This window comes from Corythoichthys intestinalis, chromosome 7 (genome assembly GCF_030265065.1).
Source record: "Corythoichthys intestinalis isolate RoL2023-P3 chromosome 7, ASM3026506v1, whole genome shotgun sequence".
Lineage (NCBI taxonomy): Eukaryota > Metazoa > Chordata > Actinopteri > Syngnathiformes > Syngnathidae > Corythoichthys > Corythoichthys intestinalis.
The window spans coordinates 37,047,891-37,070,008 of record NC_080401.1 but is presented as its reverse complement, the minus strand read 5'-3'; the positions used below and the strand labels follow the sequence as shown (position 1 = coordinate 37,070,008).

Genomic DNA, 22,118 nt, shown 5'->3' with positions numbered 1-22,118 from the left:
ACTGGTGATGTGCTTCGCCTCCCCAACACACACACGCTTACTCACCGGCCGGTGAGTACCCTATACTCATTCCAAGCTCATTTTGTAAAACATATGTGTCAGGTGCTTCTTGGTAAGTTTTGCTTTCTTATCCTGGCTAGATATGCCATGTTGCTTTTGCCTTTGAAGGTCTATGCTGAGTGATCATCACTCACTGAACTAACTTGTAGCATTAGCATAGCGTTCATAGGCGGAGTTTGACTTTTGGGGCGGGGGGCGCACAACATTTTGATGACCCCGAAACGCAGTGTAACCAATAAAATGAACTTACAATAATATTTATAATAAGTTCAAAATGAGTGTTTTTTTTTGTTTCCCATCATTTTTAGGGGAATTCTAAATCGGGCTGCTTAGGACAGCTATACTTTTCGTCAAGATCGTCATCCATTGAATATGGTACGCCCGCCGGTGGTGGCTCTGTTGTACAATTAGCGTCTTTAGTGGGGCAAATTGAAACTCCGCTCACCATTTTGGCGGTGAGCTCTTGCGTTTCATGGTCCACATTTTCAATCCGTGGTTCTTGCTCAGTAGTTGTCTTTTTTAAAAGCTTAGGTTAAAAAAATCACGGATATCAATCTTGCCTCTTCGGTCCTCGGGTAATTTTGGCTAAGCAAAGCAAATGACCATCTAAGGTGCTAGTCACATGATCTGTTCGAAAAATAATTTTGACCCATTATAAAAAATATTTTGTTTGTTTTATTGCTTTATAACTTTTATAGACAACATTTTACCGGAAAACTCTTAATTTTAAAAATCCTATATAGGAAAGTCAATTAGTATTTTGCGGACTACAAGTCGCACCTGAGTATAAGTCGCACAAGCCATAAAATGCCCAACGAAGAGGAAAAAAAAAAAACATATAAGTCGCACCGGAGGATAAGTTGCATTTTTGGGGGAAATTTACTTGATAAAATCCAACACATAGAACAGATATGTCATCTTGAAAGGCAATTTAATATAAAAACACAATAGAGAACAACATGCTGAATAAATGTACAGTGTACAGTGCATGAACAACGAAATGCGAATATACTGTCCTCACCAGGACGCTACGGCTCGGTCCTGGCTATACTGCAAACTCCCAAAAGACAATGCTGAACGTCCGTATAATTTGCTGAATCAATTTGGTCCTCGATAGCAAACAGTTTCGCATCAACGTAAATAAATGATAATTAGGTACTATTACATCAATAACGTAACAGGTTAGCATGCGTTCGCTAGCAATAGCACATCGTTCAAACAACCACACAACTGCAAGTGTCCGATCACTGGTGGAAAACACACAACAACAACAGAAAAGATGATACACGCAGGCGTTGCCTCTGTAGAGATATTTTAAAACCATAAACAATGAACTTAGGTTCGCAGCCCACTTTTTCTCTCGCTAACTCGCCCACTCACTTACTCACAGCTATGTAGCTGTCCGTCTTCGTTTGGCGTGTGAGCGCTCTTCTTCACGTAAACAAGCACGAGTTCGCCCCCACGTGGGCGTGAAAGCGCCACAAACTAAATGCATCCATTTCAATATAAAAAAGTCAATAATACAATTGAACATACATTGCCAAAGGCAGAACGCGAACGTGGCCATAGCTATTAAGAGTTATTCAGATAACTATAGCATAAGAACATGCTATCAAGTTTACAAAACCATCAGTGTCACTCCAGAACACCAAAATAACATGTGAAATTATATCATAATGTGTTGCTCCTGAGTATAAGTTGCACCCCCAGCCAAAATATGAAAAAAAACCGCGACTTTTAGTTCGAAAAATACGGTACATGCAATGACACTTTTCGGCCACCGGTGGGGGGGGGGGGCATGCCTGGCCCCCTCTTAAACTACGCGAATGATAGCGTTCGCGATAGCATTAGCATCTAACTGGTGACTCGGTGTCTTCTTAAACTCTTGGAAACCATTGCACATACAGTTGGCGTCCAGGTGAGTTTAATTAACTGCAAAGAATGTGGTGTTTTCCTGCTGAGTGTGTATTATCATCATGAAAATGTTGATGTCCTTGTAGACTTTACAGCAAGGGTGTCTCTAAACTTTTTGTAAAGGGGGCCAGGTTTGGTGTGGTAAAAATGTGGGGGGCCGACCTTGGCTGACGTTCTTTACGTAGAACAATATATTTAAGAAAATTTTAGCAAGCCATTCCTTGTGTCACATTTGCTTTATTATTTTTTTTTTTAATATTAATTTCAACAATCTCACAACGAGCCTTTGTGGCCTTCTCTTTCGACTCTTGGGCTCTTGTGAAATACTGCTGCTGTAAAATTAAACTAGCTTCAAGTTGCTTCAATTTCTCGCTTACGTATCTTCCCTGTTATCTTGTCGTACATGTCAGTGTGTCTTGTTTGGTAATATCGCCTCAAATTGAACTCTTTAAAAGCAGTGACTGTCTCTTTGCAAATGAGCCAGACACAGTTGTTGCATATTTTAGTGAAGAAATAGTCCAATTTCCACCTATCCTTGAAGCGTCGGCCGTCGCAGTCAACTTTTTTTTTGTTGATTGTCGCCATTTTAGAAAATTGGGAGTAAAGAGTCACACGGGGTAATGTTGCTTAGAGTGCTGCTGCCTTTTAGTGGGTAAATGAGGAGCAGCATTTAGTGTGTAAGCCACTTCATATGCTGGTAGCAGTACTGCTGACCAGTTTATTAAGTGTGTGTGCGGGCCAGACGTTATTGATTTTATGACAGAGGCTGGGGGCCGGATGAAATTTGACCAAGGGCCGCATTTGGCCCCCGGGCCGGACTTTGGTCATGCCTGCTTTACAGTTATGTGCTCGTCTGTCATGTTCATTTGAAATTGTTGGAAACCTTTTTATTTATTTATTCATGGTAAATGGACTAAAACTTTTGAAGTTTATAGACGAAAACATTTTGAGAATTCTCGACTAAAACTAGATGACTGAGACTAATAAGTATTTTCGTCCAAAAGACTAAGACAAAAATTAAAATGGCTGCCAAAAACAACACTGATTAATGTCCAAAGAATTAGTATCCTAACATAATGAAATAGATGACAAGCTGTTGTTGAGTCAAACCAGCACTCACAAAGAGAAAATAGAGTCCAGGGTGAATAAAAGGCAAGAGTGAAGACTGTAATGACCAAGGAGAAAAGAAGTGAACAATGCAGTAACTTAACATTAACTTTAGTGGAAGCAACAGGTGTTAGTAAATTCAGCTCAGCAAACATCTCACGTCGCAATTTCCATAGTGCGTTAGTTCGTGAATATTATTGTGACAACTGCAAAGGAGGTCCTTGTTGTGCATTTCTATCTGACCATTGTATGCAGCATGGACAATTAATTAAATTTCCCCAAGGGACAAATAAAGGATGTCTTCTTTATCAGTGCAAAACACGTGCTGGTGAGCGTGTGGCTTGTCACGTGTGCTGAAAAGCTGCTGTTGCAGGTTTCTGGTGCTGCAGTGTTCACTCCTACCTGGGTCTCAGGCGGGCCTGCGCTTCCTCAAAGTCATTCTGGAGGAACAGATCCAAGGCGGCCATGCAGTCCTTGAGAGCCAGCGACAAATCCGACCTTGAGCACCTGCATGGACAAAAGCAAACAAACAGTGACTCACCAAACTGGGCTTGTCATTATTAAAGTAAACATCAATCCTTCCTTTTTCCAACCAAAGGAGTTTTGTCTAAATGGCCATAATGAAGTGAAATGTGTTTTTTGAAACCAAAGAAACTATCCTAATAATCATGTCACCGCATGCACATGACCCTCACATGAGGAGCATACATTGGGTGCTGGTTTACGCTCCCTTCCTCCATGCTGCCGCCTACACAGGATTCAATCTGAGGGCTCATGATTGCATCTAAATGGGACTTTTATTACTCCATTTCTGCATGCAGCATGAACGCCTCATCAGCGTTTAGCATCCGCACTTTGAAGCGTGTCTGTCTATTGTCATTAACTTACTGGTTTTCATTGACTGTAAGAGACGAACCAGATTTGCTTCAAAATTGAACCATTGTTACAAGGACCACATACAGTGGGACAAATAAGTATTTAGTCAACCACCAATTGTGCAAGTTCTCCTACTTGAAAAGGTTAGAGAGGCCTGTAATTGTCAACATGGGTAAACCTCAACCATGAGAGACAGAATGTGGGGAAAAAAACTGAAAATCACATTGTTTGATTTTTAAAGAATTTATTTCCAAATTAGAGTGGAAATTAAGTATTTGGTCACCTACTAACAAGCAAGATTTCTGGTTGTCAAAGAGGTCTAACTTCTTCTGACGAGGTCTAACGAGGCTCCAGTCATGACCTGTATTAATAGCACCTGTTTTAACTCATTATCGGTATAAAAGACACCTGTCCACAACCTCAGTCAGTCACACTCCAAACTCCACTATGGCCAAGACCAAAGAGCTGTCGAAGGACACCAGAGAAAAAATTGTAGACCTGCACCAGGCTGGGAAGACTGAATCTTGAAGAGGTATAACGCTTGGTGTAAAGAAATCAACTGACTAAATAATTATTTGCCCCACTGTAGTACCTTTGGAATATTCCTACTTACAATACTGACACACGTCAAAAACCTTCGGCTTTAAAGCCACACTAGGTAACTTTTCAACCTTTATAAAATATTTTCATAACATTTGTGGTAATATGTCGACTGACAACTCGTTGAATAACACGTCTTTTATATCTTGAAGGGGTCTGTATTAGTGCTGCAATGATTAATCGATTAACTCGAGTATTTGATTAGAAAAAAAATTTCGAATTAATTTTTTTTTGCCTCGAGTATTCGTTTAATTAAAGTGGCATTGTAATGGTTTATTTTGAAAGTGTTTGCATTTAGTTTTATTGATTAGGGTGGATACACTGCCCTCTGGTCTGCCTCTTTTCACATGGCTGAATCCAACTGCTCCCTGATAAGACCAACGTAAGTTAAGTTTTTGTTTGAGCTAATGTTTTTTAATGCATTCATAATTTAGTTCATAAGTTTATTTAGCCGTTTTTTTGTGGGAATATATGTCTGAAACATTTGTTTGGAGCATTGTAAAAAAACGCAAAAAAGCATTTTATAGCATTTAAGATAGTGGATTTTTTCTATGTAAGTTAGCCAATTGTTCTTTTGTTTTACATAGATCCTCATTTTTTAAAATAAATTTATACCGTTTGAGGCTCAGCTCAGGTATTTTAATTTTTCATGTTCCTTATCCGATTACTCGATTATTCGAACGAACTAGTCCATCGATTAATCGACTACTAGAATATTCGATAGCTGCATCCCTAGTCTGTATTGCTTTCACCGGCACTAATTAACTTTGAATAGGGTGGCAGGAACCCTCCAACACACAAAAAAACTACAAATGTTCTGACTGCTTTATGGCATACATCACATTCCCCTTTCTCCATTCATTATAAAGACGGGAATCGATGCGAACTCGCGCTGACGAGTTCGTGTGAGGTGGGGGGCGGGGGTAGCCACATGGTTACTAACCACGAAATGCTACTGTTTAGCCACAACTGGATTCATTACCGTATTACCATTCATCCTTCACACAGCCGCTGGAAACAGAAATGTTGATTTTTTTTATTGATTGATGATTTTATGACACTGTGCGGGTGTGCGCTGGTCCTCATGGGAAACGCAGCGCTTGTACTCATGGAAAACGCAGTCTTCCTTAAGGCAAAACCGCTTTTGTCTACCAGCGTCGCTAAAATCGACCAAAACTGTAAAGTTACTAAGTGTTGCTTTAATGGTATTGAATAAATCAATTTGACTGGGATGAGCTAGGGTGGAGTGGTGGGTTAGCCACACTAAGCCACATGGTTGCTAACCGTCATAAGCTATTGTTTAGCCACAACTGGATTCATTACCGTATTAAGGCCGAGTTATGCTTCCGCGTCAAACCTGCGGTGTCAATGAAGACCCGATTTATGACCCTGCGCCATAGCCTCTCTGGGTCCTTCTTTTTTTTCTGACTTGGCGTCACGTCAACGCGTGTGACGTGGAGGAAATGGACTATGATTGGTCCGCTTAGACTGTTGTTTCCGGTTCAGCGCGAAATCACCGCCATTCTCAAAAATTTTTTTTCTACAGGCAAAAATGGACCTAGCCAACGAGAGTATCAACGAAGAGCAAGTACGACAACTTCTACAATGTCTCGTCAATACATTATGAAGATTGCCAAATGGCAAGCAATTCGTGGGAGGAGATTGCTGAAAATACGGGGCTGGAGGTCAGCCAGCGATTGAATAAAAAAAATGGAAGAACCACCGAGACAAGTACAGTATGTGTGTGTTTGGAATCGAATGGCCACTCGAAGCGGCGACCCAGTCGGTCAAAAACTGTCAGCATTTTATCACTTTATGTCGTATTTTTGGTCGGTGCACTTCATCATTTATTGTGTACATATGTTTGCTGAGAGCCTGTGACTTATTTACGTGTCACACTTCAAGTATATGAAGAATAAAGCACAGGTTTGGTGCCAAAGGAGTTGCTTTGAAGTTTTCATTTTCAACAACAAACAGTTCACACACACGATACATCATCACTGATTGAGAGTGCCTCGGTGCTTTTATGATAACGTTTACATCAAGGCTTCCAACGCAGCTTGGGAAATTCCATAGATGCCAGAAATCTGCTATGGCTTCCCACTGGCCGTTTGTAGGACACGGCAAACAAATCGGGCTGGAGGGCTTTGCTGACCTTGGACAAAACGCTCAACGCAGTGCTTGACGCCAGTTTGAAGCTAGCCGCTACAGCTAACTGGTTTCCACCTGAGGCTAGAACTCTCTATGCGGCATCAAAAGTTGGACAGACCGCCTCAAAACCGTCTTCTGCATCGCCTACGCCTCAACATTTGTATGATCAACATTTATTCAATGTTGATGAGCTGAAGATCCACATTCAAGCGTTCCATCTTGCATTGTTTATTTTTTTCTCCGTTAAACTAGACAAGAGGAAGTAAACAAGCATGCCCCAAAACCGTACAAACATAACGCCACACCCCTCTAGTGGCTTGGCGGTGAATTACAGAGCAACGCGTCACCTAGACGGAAAACCATCGAATGTCAAATGACGCCGTAGTCGCTGCGCCGTCACCACAACGCGAGAGCATAACTCAGGCTTTACTATTCATCCTTCACACAGCCACTGGAAACAGAAATATTGTTTAATCAATCTGCAGACGACCGGTAGATTGATTTTTGACTGATTGATGATTTTACGACACTGTGCGGGTGTGCTCTGGTCCTCATGGGAAACGCAGTGCTGGTTCTTATGGAAAACGTAGTCTTCCTTAAGGCAAAACACTAACGCTTTTGTCCACCGGCGTCACTAAAATCGACGAAAACTGAAAAGTTACCAAGTGTTACTTTAATGTTATTGAATAAATAAATTGGACTGGGGCAGTTGACAGCAAAATATATCCCCCAGTCAAATAGATGGGATGGTTATTGTCGTCAATGGCACTGAAGCATGATCATTCACTGCCAACCCTCCCAGTTCAATGGATTGGACGTCTATTGCTACCAATGGCAATGGATATTAGCATACTAATAGTCAGTGTTGTTAATAACGGCGTTAGAGTATAATGCCGTTACTAACGGCGCTATTTTTTTCAGGAGTGAGTAATCTAATTAATTACTTTTCTCATCTTGGCAACACCGTTACCATTACTGAGGATGTAAAGGAGTGCGTTACAATGTGTTACTACGTTGGTTGAATGACGCGAGGAAAGTGAGCGACACAGACTCACTGAGACGAGAGAGCAGAGCAGGAAGTCGTGACGCCATTGCAAATGCGATGCTAGGTGGCTCCAATAATACCTGACTACAGCCGATAGCCCACAAACTACACCCACATAACGGTACGATGCTAGATATCACATGTTGAGACCTAGATGCGAAATGATAGACTTGCTAGCGTTAGTAAACAGCTGCAATCTTAAAGCAGTAGACTTCTCAGGAAGGCTCTGTTGTAGAGAACCTTCCAAGCAAACTAAGTAACTTTTTATCTAAAATACTCCTAAATCTGCAAAATATTGACTTTAATCTATCTTTAAATGATAAAACCGTTTTAAAAATGTCGAAAGTAGACAGAAGGGAACTAATGCAATAACGGGAGCAATTTTGACAACAATATTACCATGTTTTTTGTTTGTTTGTTTTTTAATGAAAAAAAAAATGAAAGGTTACACGAGTTACTTTACCAAGTAACTTATTACTCTTACATTCAGGTAACTGAGTTACTAACGCAATTACTTTTTGGGAGAAGTAATTTGTAACTGTAATTAACTACATTTTTACCGTAAGATTAACAGGTTGCCAGCAACAGATGTAGACAGACAAATATAACAGAATTCACAGTATGCATACAGTCCTATACCTATACAGTCTGAATTATTTATCCAGTGAAAATAATGACTAAAAAATACAATGAAAAATGAAAAATCCGAAGTATGTTTAAAAAAAGATACATCATTAGGTTATTTAAGTTATAATAGAGAAACATTAAACATTTTTACACAGCACACAGCAGAATATATGAAGTACAATGAACAAATTCTTAGAGAACACATTAAAAATACTGTATGAACCAAGAATGAAAAGAAAGGCTAAGACCATATTGTCACTGTGGCAGTTGAGCGTGCTGATTACTTTTTAAATTTTTTTTAAACCTGTCCTGTTCAGCAACTTAGACACAGAAAATAGGAATCTGAGTGTCCTTATTGTCCCAACAGTTTTCATGTATCGCATGTGAGTTTGATATACTCCCATTGTGGTTGTTCATTATGTTTTATTTATTAGGAGAAAGCAGCGAACAGGAAGGGGTTATGGCGGGACAGAAAGGAAAGAAGCAGGCAGAAGAGGAGAATAAACAACAACAAGAAACACGCTTATGCTCACTTAGAACGTAGTGGTACTAATGTTAATTATGTTTACCTGTGCACACCATGTGAGGGGGCTGATAAGTGTGATGAGCATGCTAACTACTGAGCCAACATCTGGGTCTCACTTCAGCTATCGGTAACCTGTCTTAAGTTGCTGGAGAGACAGATTTTCCTAACATTATACATAGACTTTGCTATCAGTTGACGGGACACGGGGACGATCCGTAGGGGGCCTATTTTCAAAACCTTAAAATTTAAATATGTTCAAAACCAAAACCGCTAGCGACCTAAAACCAAAACAAGCACCTCCCTTAGGCATATATGAGTCTCCATCAGCAGCGACATCAAAAAATTCAAAGTTGTTTACTAATAAAATCCCGATTCATTATTTTTTATACAAGTATTACAAAACAAAATGGCTATAACATTTTCAAATTTTACGCTAGATGCACAAAAATCACCAAATGCAGCAAGAATCACCTATATTTTCCGGATCAATAGCAATATTTAACATATACGTTTTTGCCCAAATGGCAACTTAATTTTTTTTAATTTAGTGCAAGTTTTTAACAACTAGTTAATCACTCAATTTTCACATCAGAAACTTAATACTTGAGTAAAGCATGCAGAATCATCTTAATTTTACTAAAGAAAGGCAAAATTTACATTTTTCTACATACAATCACAACTTATTTAGGTTTAATTCCGATGTTACTATTGCCTCAGCATGGAGGCACGTCTTGCCGGCTATCTGGCCCTGGTCGTTTTTAGATTGAAATACATTGAATAAAACACGTCAAAGGCGATTTTTTTTTTTTTTTTGTATGGACGCAGAAATGTCTAAATTACTAATTTTTTTGCCAAAAAATTGGCAGTTGGCCGAAAATCACCAGATCATTTGAATGTAAACTTACGCCACTGTGAATGGATACAACATGGCGGCCATCACAAAACAAAGAGCTTTTGAAGTTGAAAATTCTTGTAAATAAAGGCGTAGATCCCTGAATTTCTACAGATATGAACATAGAACAGTCTAGACTCTTGGTTAAAAGCAAAAAAATAGGCAGTTATCATTCGTTTTCTGTAATTATTTCGAGCTAAAATTACACAAATTTTTCCATCCATTTTTTTCATAACGTTTCAAGGTGCATGCATGGGGCTATTTTATATAATAATTTCCTTGAATCCTTGACGAAATCACTATTGAGACACTCCTGCCTGCTTATATGCAGTAAAACTTTCGTCCTTTTTCCACCTAAATAGGGGTTTGAATGCATCATGTGTTTAGAGCAGGCATGTCCAAAGTCTGGCCCGGGGGCCAAATGCGGCCCTTGGTCAAATTTCATCTGGCCCCCAGCCTCTGTTATAAAATCAATAACGTCTGGCCCGCACACACTTAATAAATTGGTCAGCAGTACAGCTAGCAGCATATGAAGTAGCTTACACACTAAATGCTGCTCCTCATTGACCCATTAAAAGGCAGCAGCACTCTAAGCAACATTACCCCGTGTGATCCTTTGCCTCCAATTTTTTAAAATAGCGACAATCAACAAAAAAAGTTGACTGCGACGGCCGACGCTTCAAGGATAGGTGGAAATTGGACTATTTCTTCACTAAAATACACAACAAATGTGTCTGCCTCATTTGCAAAGAGACAGTCGCTGTTTTTAAAGAGTTCAAAATGTGAGGCGATATTACCAAACGAGACACGCTGACATGTACGACCAGATTACAGGGAAGATACGCAGGGAGAAATTGAAGCAACTTGAAGCTAGTTCAATTTCACTGCAGCAGTATTTTGCAGGAGCCCGAGAGTCGAAAGAGAACCCCACAAAGGTTAGTTGCGAGATTGTTGGAATTATGAATTAAAAATTTTTTTTAAAAAAACAAAGCAAATGTGACACATAGAATGGGTTGCTAAAATTTGCTGAAATATATTGTTCTACGTAATGGACGTCAGCCAAGGTCGGCCCCCCACATTTTTACCGCATCAAATCTGGCCCCCTTTGCAAAAGTTTAGACACCCCTGGTTTAGGGTTTATCACAGTGAAAGTCAAACGCTCTGCCTAGGTCGGCCCCCAACGAGAAGGCGTGGCGCGACGTTTGTGTGAGCTGTCTTGTCAACTGATGGTGAAGTCTATGCCTTGAAAAAAACGTTGTTGGCACGCTCGACTGCCAAAATGACGACCTGAGTTCAAATCCCAGTTGTAAACGGGAAGAACGAGAAAATGAATTTAGTGACGTCAACACAAAACTGCTTGAATTTGGATCACAGAATAAAATAATTTCAAAATTGAATTTAGTAAAATTATTAGTTATGTAAGCGCTTTATCTTTTTTACGTGAATTTTATGGTTTTCCTGTTGGTTCAACAGTAATATTCTGCCAACCACAGCCTACTGGCACTTTACTGTAAATGACAAAATTTTTTGTTGATGTTTTTACAGTGCAAGCGTTTCAAGGCCTGCTTGTAATTAATAATGTTGTGCTTAGACACTACAAACCACAGCGTTGTTGGTACTGACCACATGATCTTGGAAAATAGTCCTGAAGTTAAGAACAATAGAAAACAATCAGTCTAGGTAAGACTTCATTCAAGACATATCAGACCACTGGAGAAGAATAGAAAAGCTCAGTCAGCTAAAAGCGCTAAGCTGTGCAACAGCAATGACTAATTTAACTATACATTCCTGCCAATTAACAGACACAAGGACACACACAAACACACACCCAGGAGAGTGTACACTAGCGCAGCACTGGCTAATGACATGCGGGTGACTGCTGTGCTCACCATATGACCAGCAGCTGGTTGAACCGACCAAATTAAAACAAGAATAAATGCAATAAATGAGGGGTCTTTTCCACATACTGTATGACAATGTTCTCATCCACAGGGTCTCGTAATAGTTTGACAATACAGCTGTCATGTGCTCGCCTTGACAAATTTTTGACAAAAATGTTGGACAATCCCTGTTGACAAAACACTAATCTGAAATTCAATCTAATCTATTTAAATTAATCTAAAATCACAATGTAACTAGGAACATTTTGTTATTTTTCAAGAAGTAGAACTAACACAATTCCAATAAAATATTTATTTCCGAGCGAATTCGCCACACCAGATGCCATCAAATCATTCACAATACATATTTGTTTTGAGGCAAGGAGGCAAACTCTCAATTAAGCTGTTCAAACAAAGGGTTTTTATATGTCCTGCTAAAACGGATGCACAGGATAATCACAGATTTGATTCATTACTCAAAAAGAAATAATTCCGCTCATCTCCCAAACACGAGTATACTCTTAGACTAAAAAATGCATTATAGCACAGTATGAGCAATTGAAAAGCTGCGTAGAGGACTTAACCACAGACTAGTTCAGTTTCAAATCAACCATTAACCTTATTTTCATTTAAATCCTATATTCTGTTTTATTTGGACTGTAACCATTCAAGTTTAATTATATAGCCTTTCGCATGTCACCGTATTTTTCGGGACTATAAGTCGCACCTGAGTATAAGTCGCACAGGCCGAAAAATGCCCAACGAAGAAGAAAAAACATATATAAGTCGCACCGGAGTATAAGTCGCATTTTGGGGGGAAATTTACTTGATAAAATCCAACACACAGAACAGATATGTCATCTTGAAAGGCAATTTAAAATAAAAATACAACAGAGAACAACATGCTGAATAAGTGTACAGTATGATAATGTTACATGATGCATAAACAACGAAATACGAACGTGGCCGGTATGTTAACGTAACATACCTAGTATCCAGGGGTCCAGGGGTCCCCAAACTTTTCCCTTCTCTGATGAGGGGCCGGGGTCAGTTTGTAACAGAAAAGGTGTGACGATTGCAGGAGTGCCTATTCCTAAATGTAAAAATTTATTGTTTTTCAGAAAACCACAATCAAATAACCCTTTCTGGATTCTTCACGGAACAAAAGTAAATAAAACAAAAATAAAAATAATAATAATATAATATAATATAATATAACACTATTAATTAAAAATAATTAATAACCAAATAACCCTCTCTGGGTTTTTCACAGAAAAAAGCCAGGAAATAAATAACACTATTGAAAAAAAAAAAAAAAATCAAAATGGTCTCTGGTATTGTTCAGGGGGCCGGACCAAATGTGGAGGCAGGCCGTATCCGACCCGCGGGCCGTAGTTTGGGTACCCCTGTACTATAGCATAACGAACATGCTAACAAGTTTACCAAACCATCAGTGTCACTCCAAAACACCAAAATAACATGTGAAATAATATAATAATGTGTTAATAATTTCACACATAAGTCGCTCCAGAGTATAAATCGCACCCCAAGCCAAACGATGAAAAAAAACTGTGATTTATAATCCGAAAAATACGGTAATAACACAAAAATCTACAATTTACTTTCTGTAACTAAGTTATATGTTGCGTCAGCCAGTATCACATCTAACCTTTGGGAAAATTATACAATTATCTTATCGTACAGAACTGTAAAAAGCAATTTAACGGAATTAAGCTGAATTTGAGAAGATCCATTTAATTCATGAATATGACAATGACGTGCATCAAACCCACTTAACTAATTCATTGCCACTGACAGAGATAGATGTCAGGGAAGAATGGCAATGATTATTATCACCCTCCCAATTCAAATCGATTGGACATCTATTACCGTCAATGGCAGCGAATAAAATCAGTGAACACATTATTAACCCTTCACAGATTGCTGTGTACGTTTTAACTCAAGGACTTCACCATGCAAAATGTGAGCGCAATACATTGAAAGGGAATGAGAGGAGCCGCTTTGATTGGTGATGTATGGCGCTCGCAAACCTTTGTTTTTCACTAGTGATGGGAGATTTTGCCAAAAATGGATCACAATTATCTCAATTCTTTTACTACTTAAAAAAAGGCTTTTTAATGGGTTGATTTCATACAGTGGCATCAAAAAAATTATGTACCGCACTGGTCCGAATATAAGACGGCCCTGATTATAAGACGACCTCCTCTTTTTAAAGACTCAAGTTTGGAAAAAAGACTTTTTAAACACCAAATTAATTTAATACAAAAAATAATTACAGTACATCCGAAACAAATGATTATAACAATATATTTGAGAGAAAAAGCATGTTATTTTACCTCATTCAAATCTTAATATCTGAACATTTAAATATTTAAACTAAAGTGAAATCATCCGTAAATGAATGGCTTCTGGTTTTTGAAATGTAAATAAACCAATCTATTGTGATAAAACAACAAAATTGCGATAACTGTATCAACCATCAAAGTGAAGTCTTACTGTAACTTAGTCTTGAAACAAATCTGAATAAGGAAAAACATTGCAATAAAATAATGCAAACTGGTTAAACTAACAAGAGAGATCTATCATGACAGAACACCGCTTCAATGATATCTGACGCCATCTAGCGTCGTGAATGGGGAGAGTAGCTGAGATCTGTCATGACAGAACATCGCTTCAATGATATCAGGCGCCACCTAGCGTCGCGAATGGGTATAATGTCTAGACCGCAAATATAAGACGACACCCTCTTTTTCAGTCTTATTTTAATGCAAAAAACACCGTCTTATATTCGGGCCAATACGGTATTAGCATTAAGCTAGCAGGCGCTTGAAAAAAAGATATATTGTATTTTAGTGCAAAAAATGTAATTTTCTTTGTTATGTGTGTTTAGTTTAATCGTTTATTTAACCTGGGGCGCAATAAACCGCTTGAAAACCGTCAACATTGGACTCTTTTTGGGGGGTTGTTCACAATTTGGTATATGAATCATGTCGATTAAATATGACATGGGTGATCACAAAGATCGATCTAAAAAAAATTTCACTATTCAAACTCGATCTTAACCATGCAGATTTGCGGCGATTGTGAAAACAGAGCATGTGTTTTTCCAATGTAAAAGCAAGACTCATTAGCTTGGCGTTCCTATCTGCTGTTAACTATTTCAACCTAGAGCCCCTTTCACACACACCTGAACGTTAAAATCCCAGAATTTAAAACGGGTAGCCCTTATGTGTGAAAGCAATTTCCCGGGTCAAAAGACACGGAGATGAACATTTACCGAGTTGCGTCTTAGTATAATATTCGGAATTTTCTTGGGAAGTGGTATGTATGAAAGCAGGCGTTAAATTCCCGGATTGCAGCATGGCGGGCCGATCGTCATTTCCTCTTTTCTTCTTTCTTCGCAGTAAGACGAAAAGCGGTAAACAAACATCGCAATTATCAGCATGGCAAACTGGCTAAATTAAACTGAAAACATAACGAATTTAAATTGCTACTGGATCGTAAAGCCGAGGAAGAAAGTCCATCATCCATCCTTGGAAATGTGTGGTTTATTTTGTTGCTGATGCCGACCAAAAATGACGTAATGTCCGGGTTATAAATCACGCCAGCCGCCCTACCCGCAAAGAGAGCGCCAAGTCGGCAACACGGGACAAATCTGTGAAAATGTCCAACCCGCATTATTCCCGGGGTATCTCCCCATGTCTGAAAGCTATGACACGATTAAATCCCACGTTACCTTACACGGGAATTTACCGGGGATATACAGTGCCTTGCAAAAGTATTCGGCCCCCTTGAACCTTGCAACCTTTCGCCACATTTCAGGCTTCAAACATAAAGATATAAAATTTTAATTTTTTTGTCAAGAATCAACAACAAGTGGGACACAATCGTGAAGTGGAACAAAATTTATTGGATAATTTAAACTTTTTTAACAAATAAAAAACTGAAAAGTGGGGCGTGCAATATTATTCGGCCCCCTTGCGTTAATACTTTGTAGCGCCACCTTTTGCTCCAATTACAGCTGCAAGTCGCTTGGGGTATGTTTCTATCAGTTTTGCACACCGAGAGACTGACATTCTTGCCCATTCTTCCTTGCAAAACAGCTCGAGCTCAGTGAGGTTGGATGGAGAGTGTTTGTGAACAGCAGTCTTCAGCTCTTTTCACAGATTCTCGATTGGATTCGGGTCTGGACTTTGACTTGGCCGTTCTAACACCTGGATACATTTATTTTTGAACCATTCCATTGTAGATTTGGCTTTATGTTTTGGATCATTGTCTTGTTGGAAGATAAATCTCCGTCCCAGTTTCAGGCCTTGTGCAGATACCAACAGGTTTTCTTCCAGAATGTTCCCGTATTTGGCTGCATCCATCTTCCCATCAATTTTAACCATCTTCCCTGTCCATGCTGAAGAAAAGCAGGCCCAAACCATGATGCTGCCACCACCATGTTTGACAGTGGGGATGGTGTGTTCAGGGTGATGAGCTGTGTTGCTTTTACGCCAAACATATCGTTTTGCATTGTGGCCAAAAAGTTCAATTTTGGTTTCATCTGACCAGAGCACCTTCTTCCACATGTTTGGTGTGTCTCCCAGGTGGCTTGTGGCAAACTTTAAACGAGACTTTTTATGGATATCTTTGAGAAATGGCTTTCTTCTTGCCACTCTTCCATAAAGGCCAGATTTGTGCAGTGTACGACTGATTGTTGTCCTATGGACAGACTCTCCCAGCTCAGCTGTAGATCTCTGCAGTTCATCCAGAGTAATCATGGGCCTCTTGGCTGCATCTCTGATCAGTTTTCTCCTTGTTTGAGAAGAAAGTTTGGAAGGACGGCCAGGTCTTGGTAGATTTGCAGTGGTCTGATGCTCCTTCCATTTCAATATGATGGCTTGCACAGTGCTCCTTGAGATGTTTAAAGCTTGGGAAATCTTTTTGTATCCAAATCCGGCTTTAAACTTCTCCACAACAGTATCTCGGACCTGCCTGGTGTGTTCCTTGGTTTTCATAATGCTCTCTGCACTTTAAACAGAACCCTGAGACTATCACAGAGCAGGTGCATTTATACGGAGACTTGATTACACACATTTGGATTCTATTTATCATCATCGGTCATTTAGGACAACATTGGATCATTCAGAGATCCTCACTGAACTTCTGGAGTGAGTTTGCTGCACTGAAAGTAAAGGGGCCGAATAATATTGCACGCCCCACTTTTCAGTTTTTTATTTGTTAAAAAAGTTTAAATTATCCAATAAATGTTGTTCCACTTCACGATTGTGTCCCACTTGTTGTTGATTCTTGACAAAAAAATTTAATTTCATATCTTTATGTTTGAAGCCTGAAATGTCGCGAAAGGTTGCAAGATTCAAGGGGGCCGAATACTTTTGCAAGGCACTGTAACTCTGAAAGGGGCTTAAGTCACCAACATTCACCTTTGACACATAATGTAGCACAGGTAAAGACGACAAACATGATCCATAAGAATAAACATTGTATTGTGCGGTGCAGGGCATTTTAGGAACTGCACAGCTTTACTTTTGTTACAATAATGAAACTGCCAAAGGTGCCCTCACTGCTGATGTCAAATCAGAAACAAATTTTTTCCCCCAAGAACAAATAACAGTTAATTTTAGGTGCATGCAGAGTTCCTAAAATATGTGCTATCATTAAAAATAATTCTGGGCAATTTAGAAAAAAATATTTTATTACGATATGGGTAAGTTAACAATATGATACCAATTAGTATACAGTGGTACCTCTACATACGAAGTTAATTCGTTCCAGGACCTTGTTTGGAAATCGAAATGGTTGTATGTCGAGCAGGATTTTCCCATAAGAATATATTATAATTCCATTAATTTGTTCCACAGCCCAAAACATTACTGCTGGTACTATTGCAAATAGCAATTACACAGAGAAAAACAAGTAAATAATGAGTAAAAATCAGAATAATAACATAATAATAGCAATATGAATAATAATAATGTAACGAATCGGGTTCTAATGTGGCTGATGTGTTTTGTGTGGTGTACCTGAACGCAACGCGTGGCTGACGTACCAGAGTGTGAGAAGACCTTTTACTTTCACTTTTCATGTTTGGCTGCGGCGGACAGTAGGCATGTTGTGCTGCACAAATTTTGAAATAAATGATTAAAAACCTGACGAAGCTGGCGATTTTTTGGCGATGTTACAATAATAATAATTGTCACCTTAACTATAAAGACTGGCGAACGGAGGTCGGAGGAGGACCGTCGAAATTGTAGACATTTTACGGCAGTATTGTCGGGCCAGTTCACGGACTTTTGAATTTTTTTATCATTTGCATCTTCATTTCAATAGTTTCCCTTTTGCACCACCTGCATTAACATTCTTGGAACCCATGTTGATTTCTCTCACAAGAAAATCCGCCGTGCGTCCGTCTTGCGGGAAAACAAAGAAATTCCGGCGATGTCATAAATCGTAGTATTTCGAGCATGTCGTCGGATATAGACACAAAAGGCGAGTCAAATTTTCCGTCAGGTGTCGAAGCGATTGTATGTCGAGGTACCACTGTATTTTTAATTGTTTGATGAAAAAAAGGTCTAATCTATTTAAACTGGTTGGGTTCTGGGATGGCAGCCCACCCATCCAAACTCTCCTAGTCCAAATGTTTTGGACATCCATCACCATCAATAGCAGCCAATGATATGTTTTTTATTTTTTACACCATATGCTTGCATTGTGATTTATCACACCACTGGTTTGCTGTATAAGTACTTCAAGCCGTCGTTCCGCAAAAAACGATTTAAGAATGATCAGAACTGCAGTATTGAGTATAGTGTATTTCTTAATGTATTATTAAAACTGACCATACTAGGAATTTATGATGATTAAGGGTGTAACGGTACATGTATTTGTATTGAACCGTTTCAGTACGTGGTGCTCGGTTCGGAACGGAGGCGTACCGAACGAGTTTCTCACGTAATGTAACCCTTACTTTACGAGGCTGTGAGTCGATCGGGTTTCCTTGTGTAGATTATATTTACTCCGTCTTCTCTGCTATAATGAGGACCAACATGGTAGGACAGTATAACCCAAAAACCTCAACGGTGCGACAACGTAGCCGCCGCGAGAACGCAGGCGTTAAAGTCAATCAGCCAATGCACACCAGTTGCAGTGCGGCGGCCTGTTAGACGCGTCCCAGAAGCGGCTCAACACAACACACGCAAAAAGAACGGCAGAGTTTATTATTTGACGCAACACGCGACCCTCCTGCGTCAATACTACTACCGGTAGCTAGGATCGGGCAGACCGGAAGTCACTCGTGTAAAAATACGGTGGATCCGGTCGATTTTCAAACTAATATGCAATCGTAACCCACTTTTTGAGTGCATCAGATCTCTTGAGTGGTAGATCGGGGCACGGTTGACTTGTCTGTTGATTTACTGCTATCTTCTCTGCTACAATAATAACCAACACGGCCCAGTGTTCAATACAAAACCCTCCCACCACAACAAAACAAGTAGGAACTAATATTCACATAGGAACTAAAGTAATACAACATAAAATATACAATTAGAGCTGAAACGAGTACTCGAGCAACTTGAGTAACTCGAGTTTAAAAACTGATCCAAGTAATTTTATTCACCTCGAGTTAATTTTATTCACCTCGAGTAATCGTTTATTTTGACAGCTCTAAGCATCACGTTTTGCTCGGACTACTTTTAATGCGGGACAACGCACTGTCACGTGCGGAGAGGAGGAAGGGAAAAAAAAAAACTTACTGCAGCCGACAGCCGCCACAAACGACGCCGACGTTGCTAAATACTAGCCTGCACGATGCTACGTTGGTAGCAGGTAGCATCTGATGAGTCTCATAGAGATCACATGTATGTTGAACTAGATGCGAAATGACAGACTCGGCCGTGTCTGGGCAGCGTTAGGAAACAGCCGCCATCTTAAAGCAGTAGAGCGCTAAGCGCTAATAAAGAGCGCTAAACGCTAATAAATAAGATTAACGTTACTGTCACTAGCTCACGTAACGTTAGCCCTGCGGAGGGCTAGGTTTCTATTAATTATGACCACTTTCGATGCGTGGCTAACGTGTCTTACATACAGGCTTTAACATAACATAGTGTTGTGGAGTGATGAGGGTGTAAAATAAAAACTCAATAACGCTAACTATCAATTTTAGCTCAGTAGTCATTGCTGGATAAAACACCAAGTAGCACTAGTCCCTAATGTGCTCCAATACAGCCTGTATCATACATTTATTTTGAACACTGCAAAAACTCAAAATCCTATCGGGACTTACAGTTTAGACTAACTTAAAACTTAACTAAAACTTAAAAATGGCTTGACACAAATAGAAATTCAATTGAAACACGTGGGAAAAAATCCTAACTTTTAGGTGATGTGTGTTATCAAGCGTAAAGGCATATATTATATATATATATATATATATATACAGTGCTGCTCAAAAGTTTGTGAACCCCCTCAACATTTTGGAATTTTCTATTATTTCAACCTGATTTCCTAATCAATCAATTCAGTAGTTTTTTTTTTGTTTTTTTAACAGTTGTGTTGTCGAGACTAAATTAAAAAGAGTTTTCATCAACTGATGTAGGTGCAAAATTGAACTGTTTGGTCACAACCAAAACCGCCATGTCTGGCGAAAAGTCAACACTGCATACCACCAAAAGAACCTTCTCCCAACAGTGAAGCATGGAGGTGGGAATGTCAAGATCTGGGCTTGCTTTTCATCCTCAGGACCTGGACAACTCCACATAGTCCAGGGAATCATGAATTCTGAGGAATATTGTCAAATCCTAGAACATAACCTGACGCCATCTGTTTTGAAGTTAAAGCTTGGCAGAAGGTGGATCATGCAACATGATAATGATCCAAAGCATTCCAGCAATACAACCAAGGAATGGCTGAAAAAGAAGAAGATTCGTGTTCTGGACTGGCCCAGTCAAAGTCCTGACCTAAATCCCATTGAAATGCTGTGGCGGGACCTGAAGCGAGCAGTTCATGCCAGACGCCCATCAAACCTCTCTCAACTGACTGCGTTCTGCAAGGAAGAATGGGCAAAAATCCCCCAAAGTAGATGTGAGAGGCTGATTAGTCACTACAGAAACCGTTTGGTTGAGGTAATCTCTGCAAAAGGAGGCGCAATATCCTATTAGCTGAAGGGGTTCACATACTTTTGCACACATGATATCTGAGTTTTTCTTAAATCAACCACTTTTGTTAAATAAAGAATGACAATATAACTATTCCTTTTGTTTCAGTCCATTATTTGGAATGTCAGTATTGTGGATTTGGGTATAACTTAACATTTAATAAGGTTATTTTAGTTTTTTTTACAAAAAATCTGACCATCGCTGTAGGGTTCACAAACTTTCGAGCAGCACTGTATATATATATATATATTTTTTTTTAATAAGATCTAAAGGTTTTTTGAGTGAAAGCAGTGAATTAGTCTTTTTTTTTATTCTAGTTACATCTGAGATGCAATTGTTGGCTGTTTTCAACAATATACAATGAAAATAAAGACATTGATTGACTGAAAATGGTTCAAGATTAGATGAAGTGTCTTGTTTTCTCATGTATATTTATAATTGCTCTTCACCTAAAAATTTATTTGTTTTATCCGATTACTCGATTAATCGATAGAATTTTCAGTCGATTACTCGATTACAAAAATATCCGATAGTTGCAGCCCTATATACAATATAAATGAATACTACATCACATTTGTAAAATACAAACACATAATAGAATAAATAATAGCCCATTTAAATAAAATAAATTGATATGAGCTAAAACACCTGTAATTAAATAATAAGAATAATACACACATCCTGCTTACACAATTAAATTCATTAATTTCTGTGTGGCGCTTTAACTTGAAAAAATCCACCAATAAAGCTTTTGAACGACCGTTCATAAGTAAAAAAAAAAAAGATTCATTAAGGCATTTCATTTGTAAAATACATGTTAAAATCTTTGTCATTTGGATTGCTTTTCTCTTTAGCACAGAACTTCTTTTTTCTTCTTTCTTTCAGAAAGAAAGCTGACCAAAACGCGGGGTCTGAAAGGCGAATTGTTGTTGGATTATTTTTAAATACCCGCTACTTTTTGAGCAGAATTCTAGCTTTGTATAGGCTAATGTTCCTACTGTTGAAAGCACAAAAGTGTGTAATAAACAACTAGCACATTTATATTTTGCATTTTCTTTTCTTACTGTACCGAAAATGAACCGAACCGTGACCTCAAAACCGAGGTACGTACCGAACCGAGATTTTTGTGTACCGTTACACCCCTAATGATGATACATCATATCGCCCAGCACTACTGTTATTGTATTACAAACCTGAATCCTAAAATTGAGGACAGATGTATCTAACAACCTATCATTAAGAGGATAATACACATAAA

The 22,118-nt window shown here is 39.0% G+C and overlaps 1 protein-coding gene across 2 annotated transcripts in view; it reads right to left on the bottom strand.

Moving 5' to 3' along the window:
* The window catches only part of ttc39a (tetratricopeptide repeat domain 39A), an 81,658-nt gene that overhangs the window by 40,597 nt on the left and 18,943 nt on the right, over positions 1 to 22,118 (bottom strand). For both annotated transcript variants that reach the window (XM_057841725.1, XM_057841726.1), the window contains exon 5: positions 3,484 to 3,588. In XM_057841725.1, the coding sequence (XP_057697708.1) occupies positions 3,484 to 3,588 (105 nt within the window). The remainder of the gene's footprint in view (positions 1 to 3,483; positions 3,589 to 22,118) is intronic.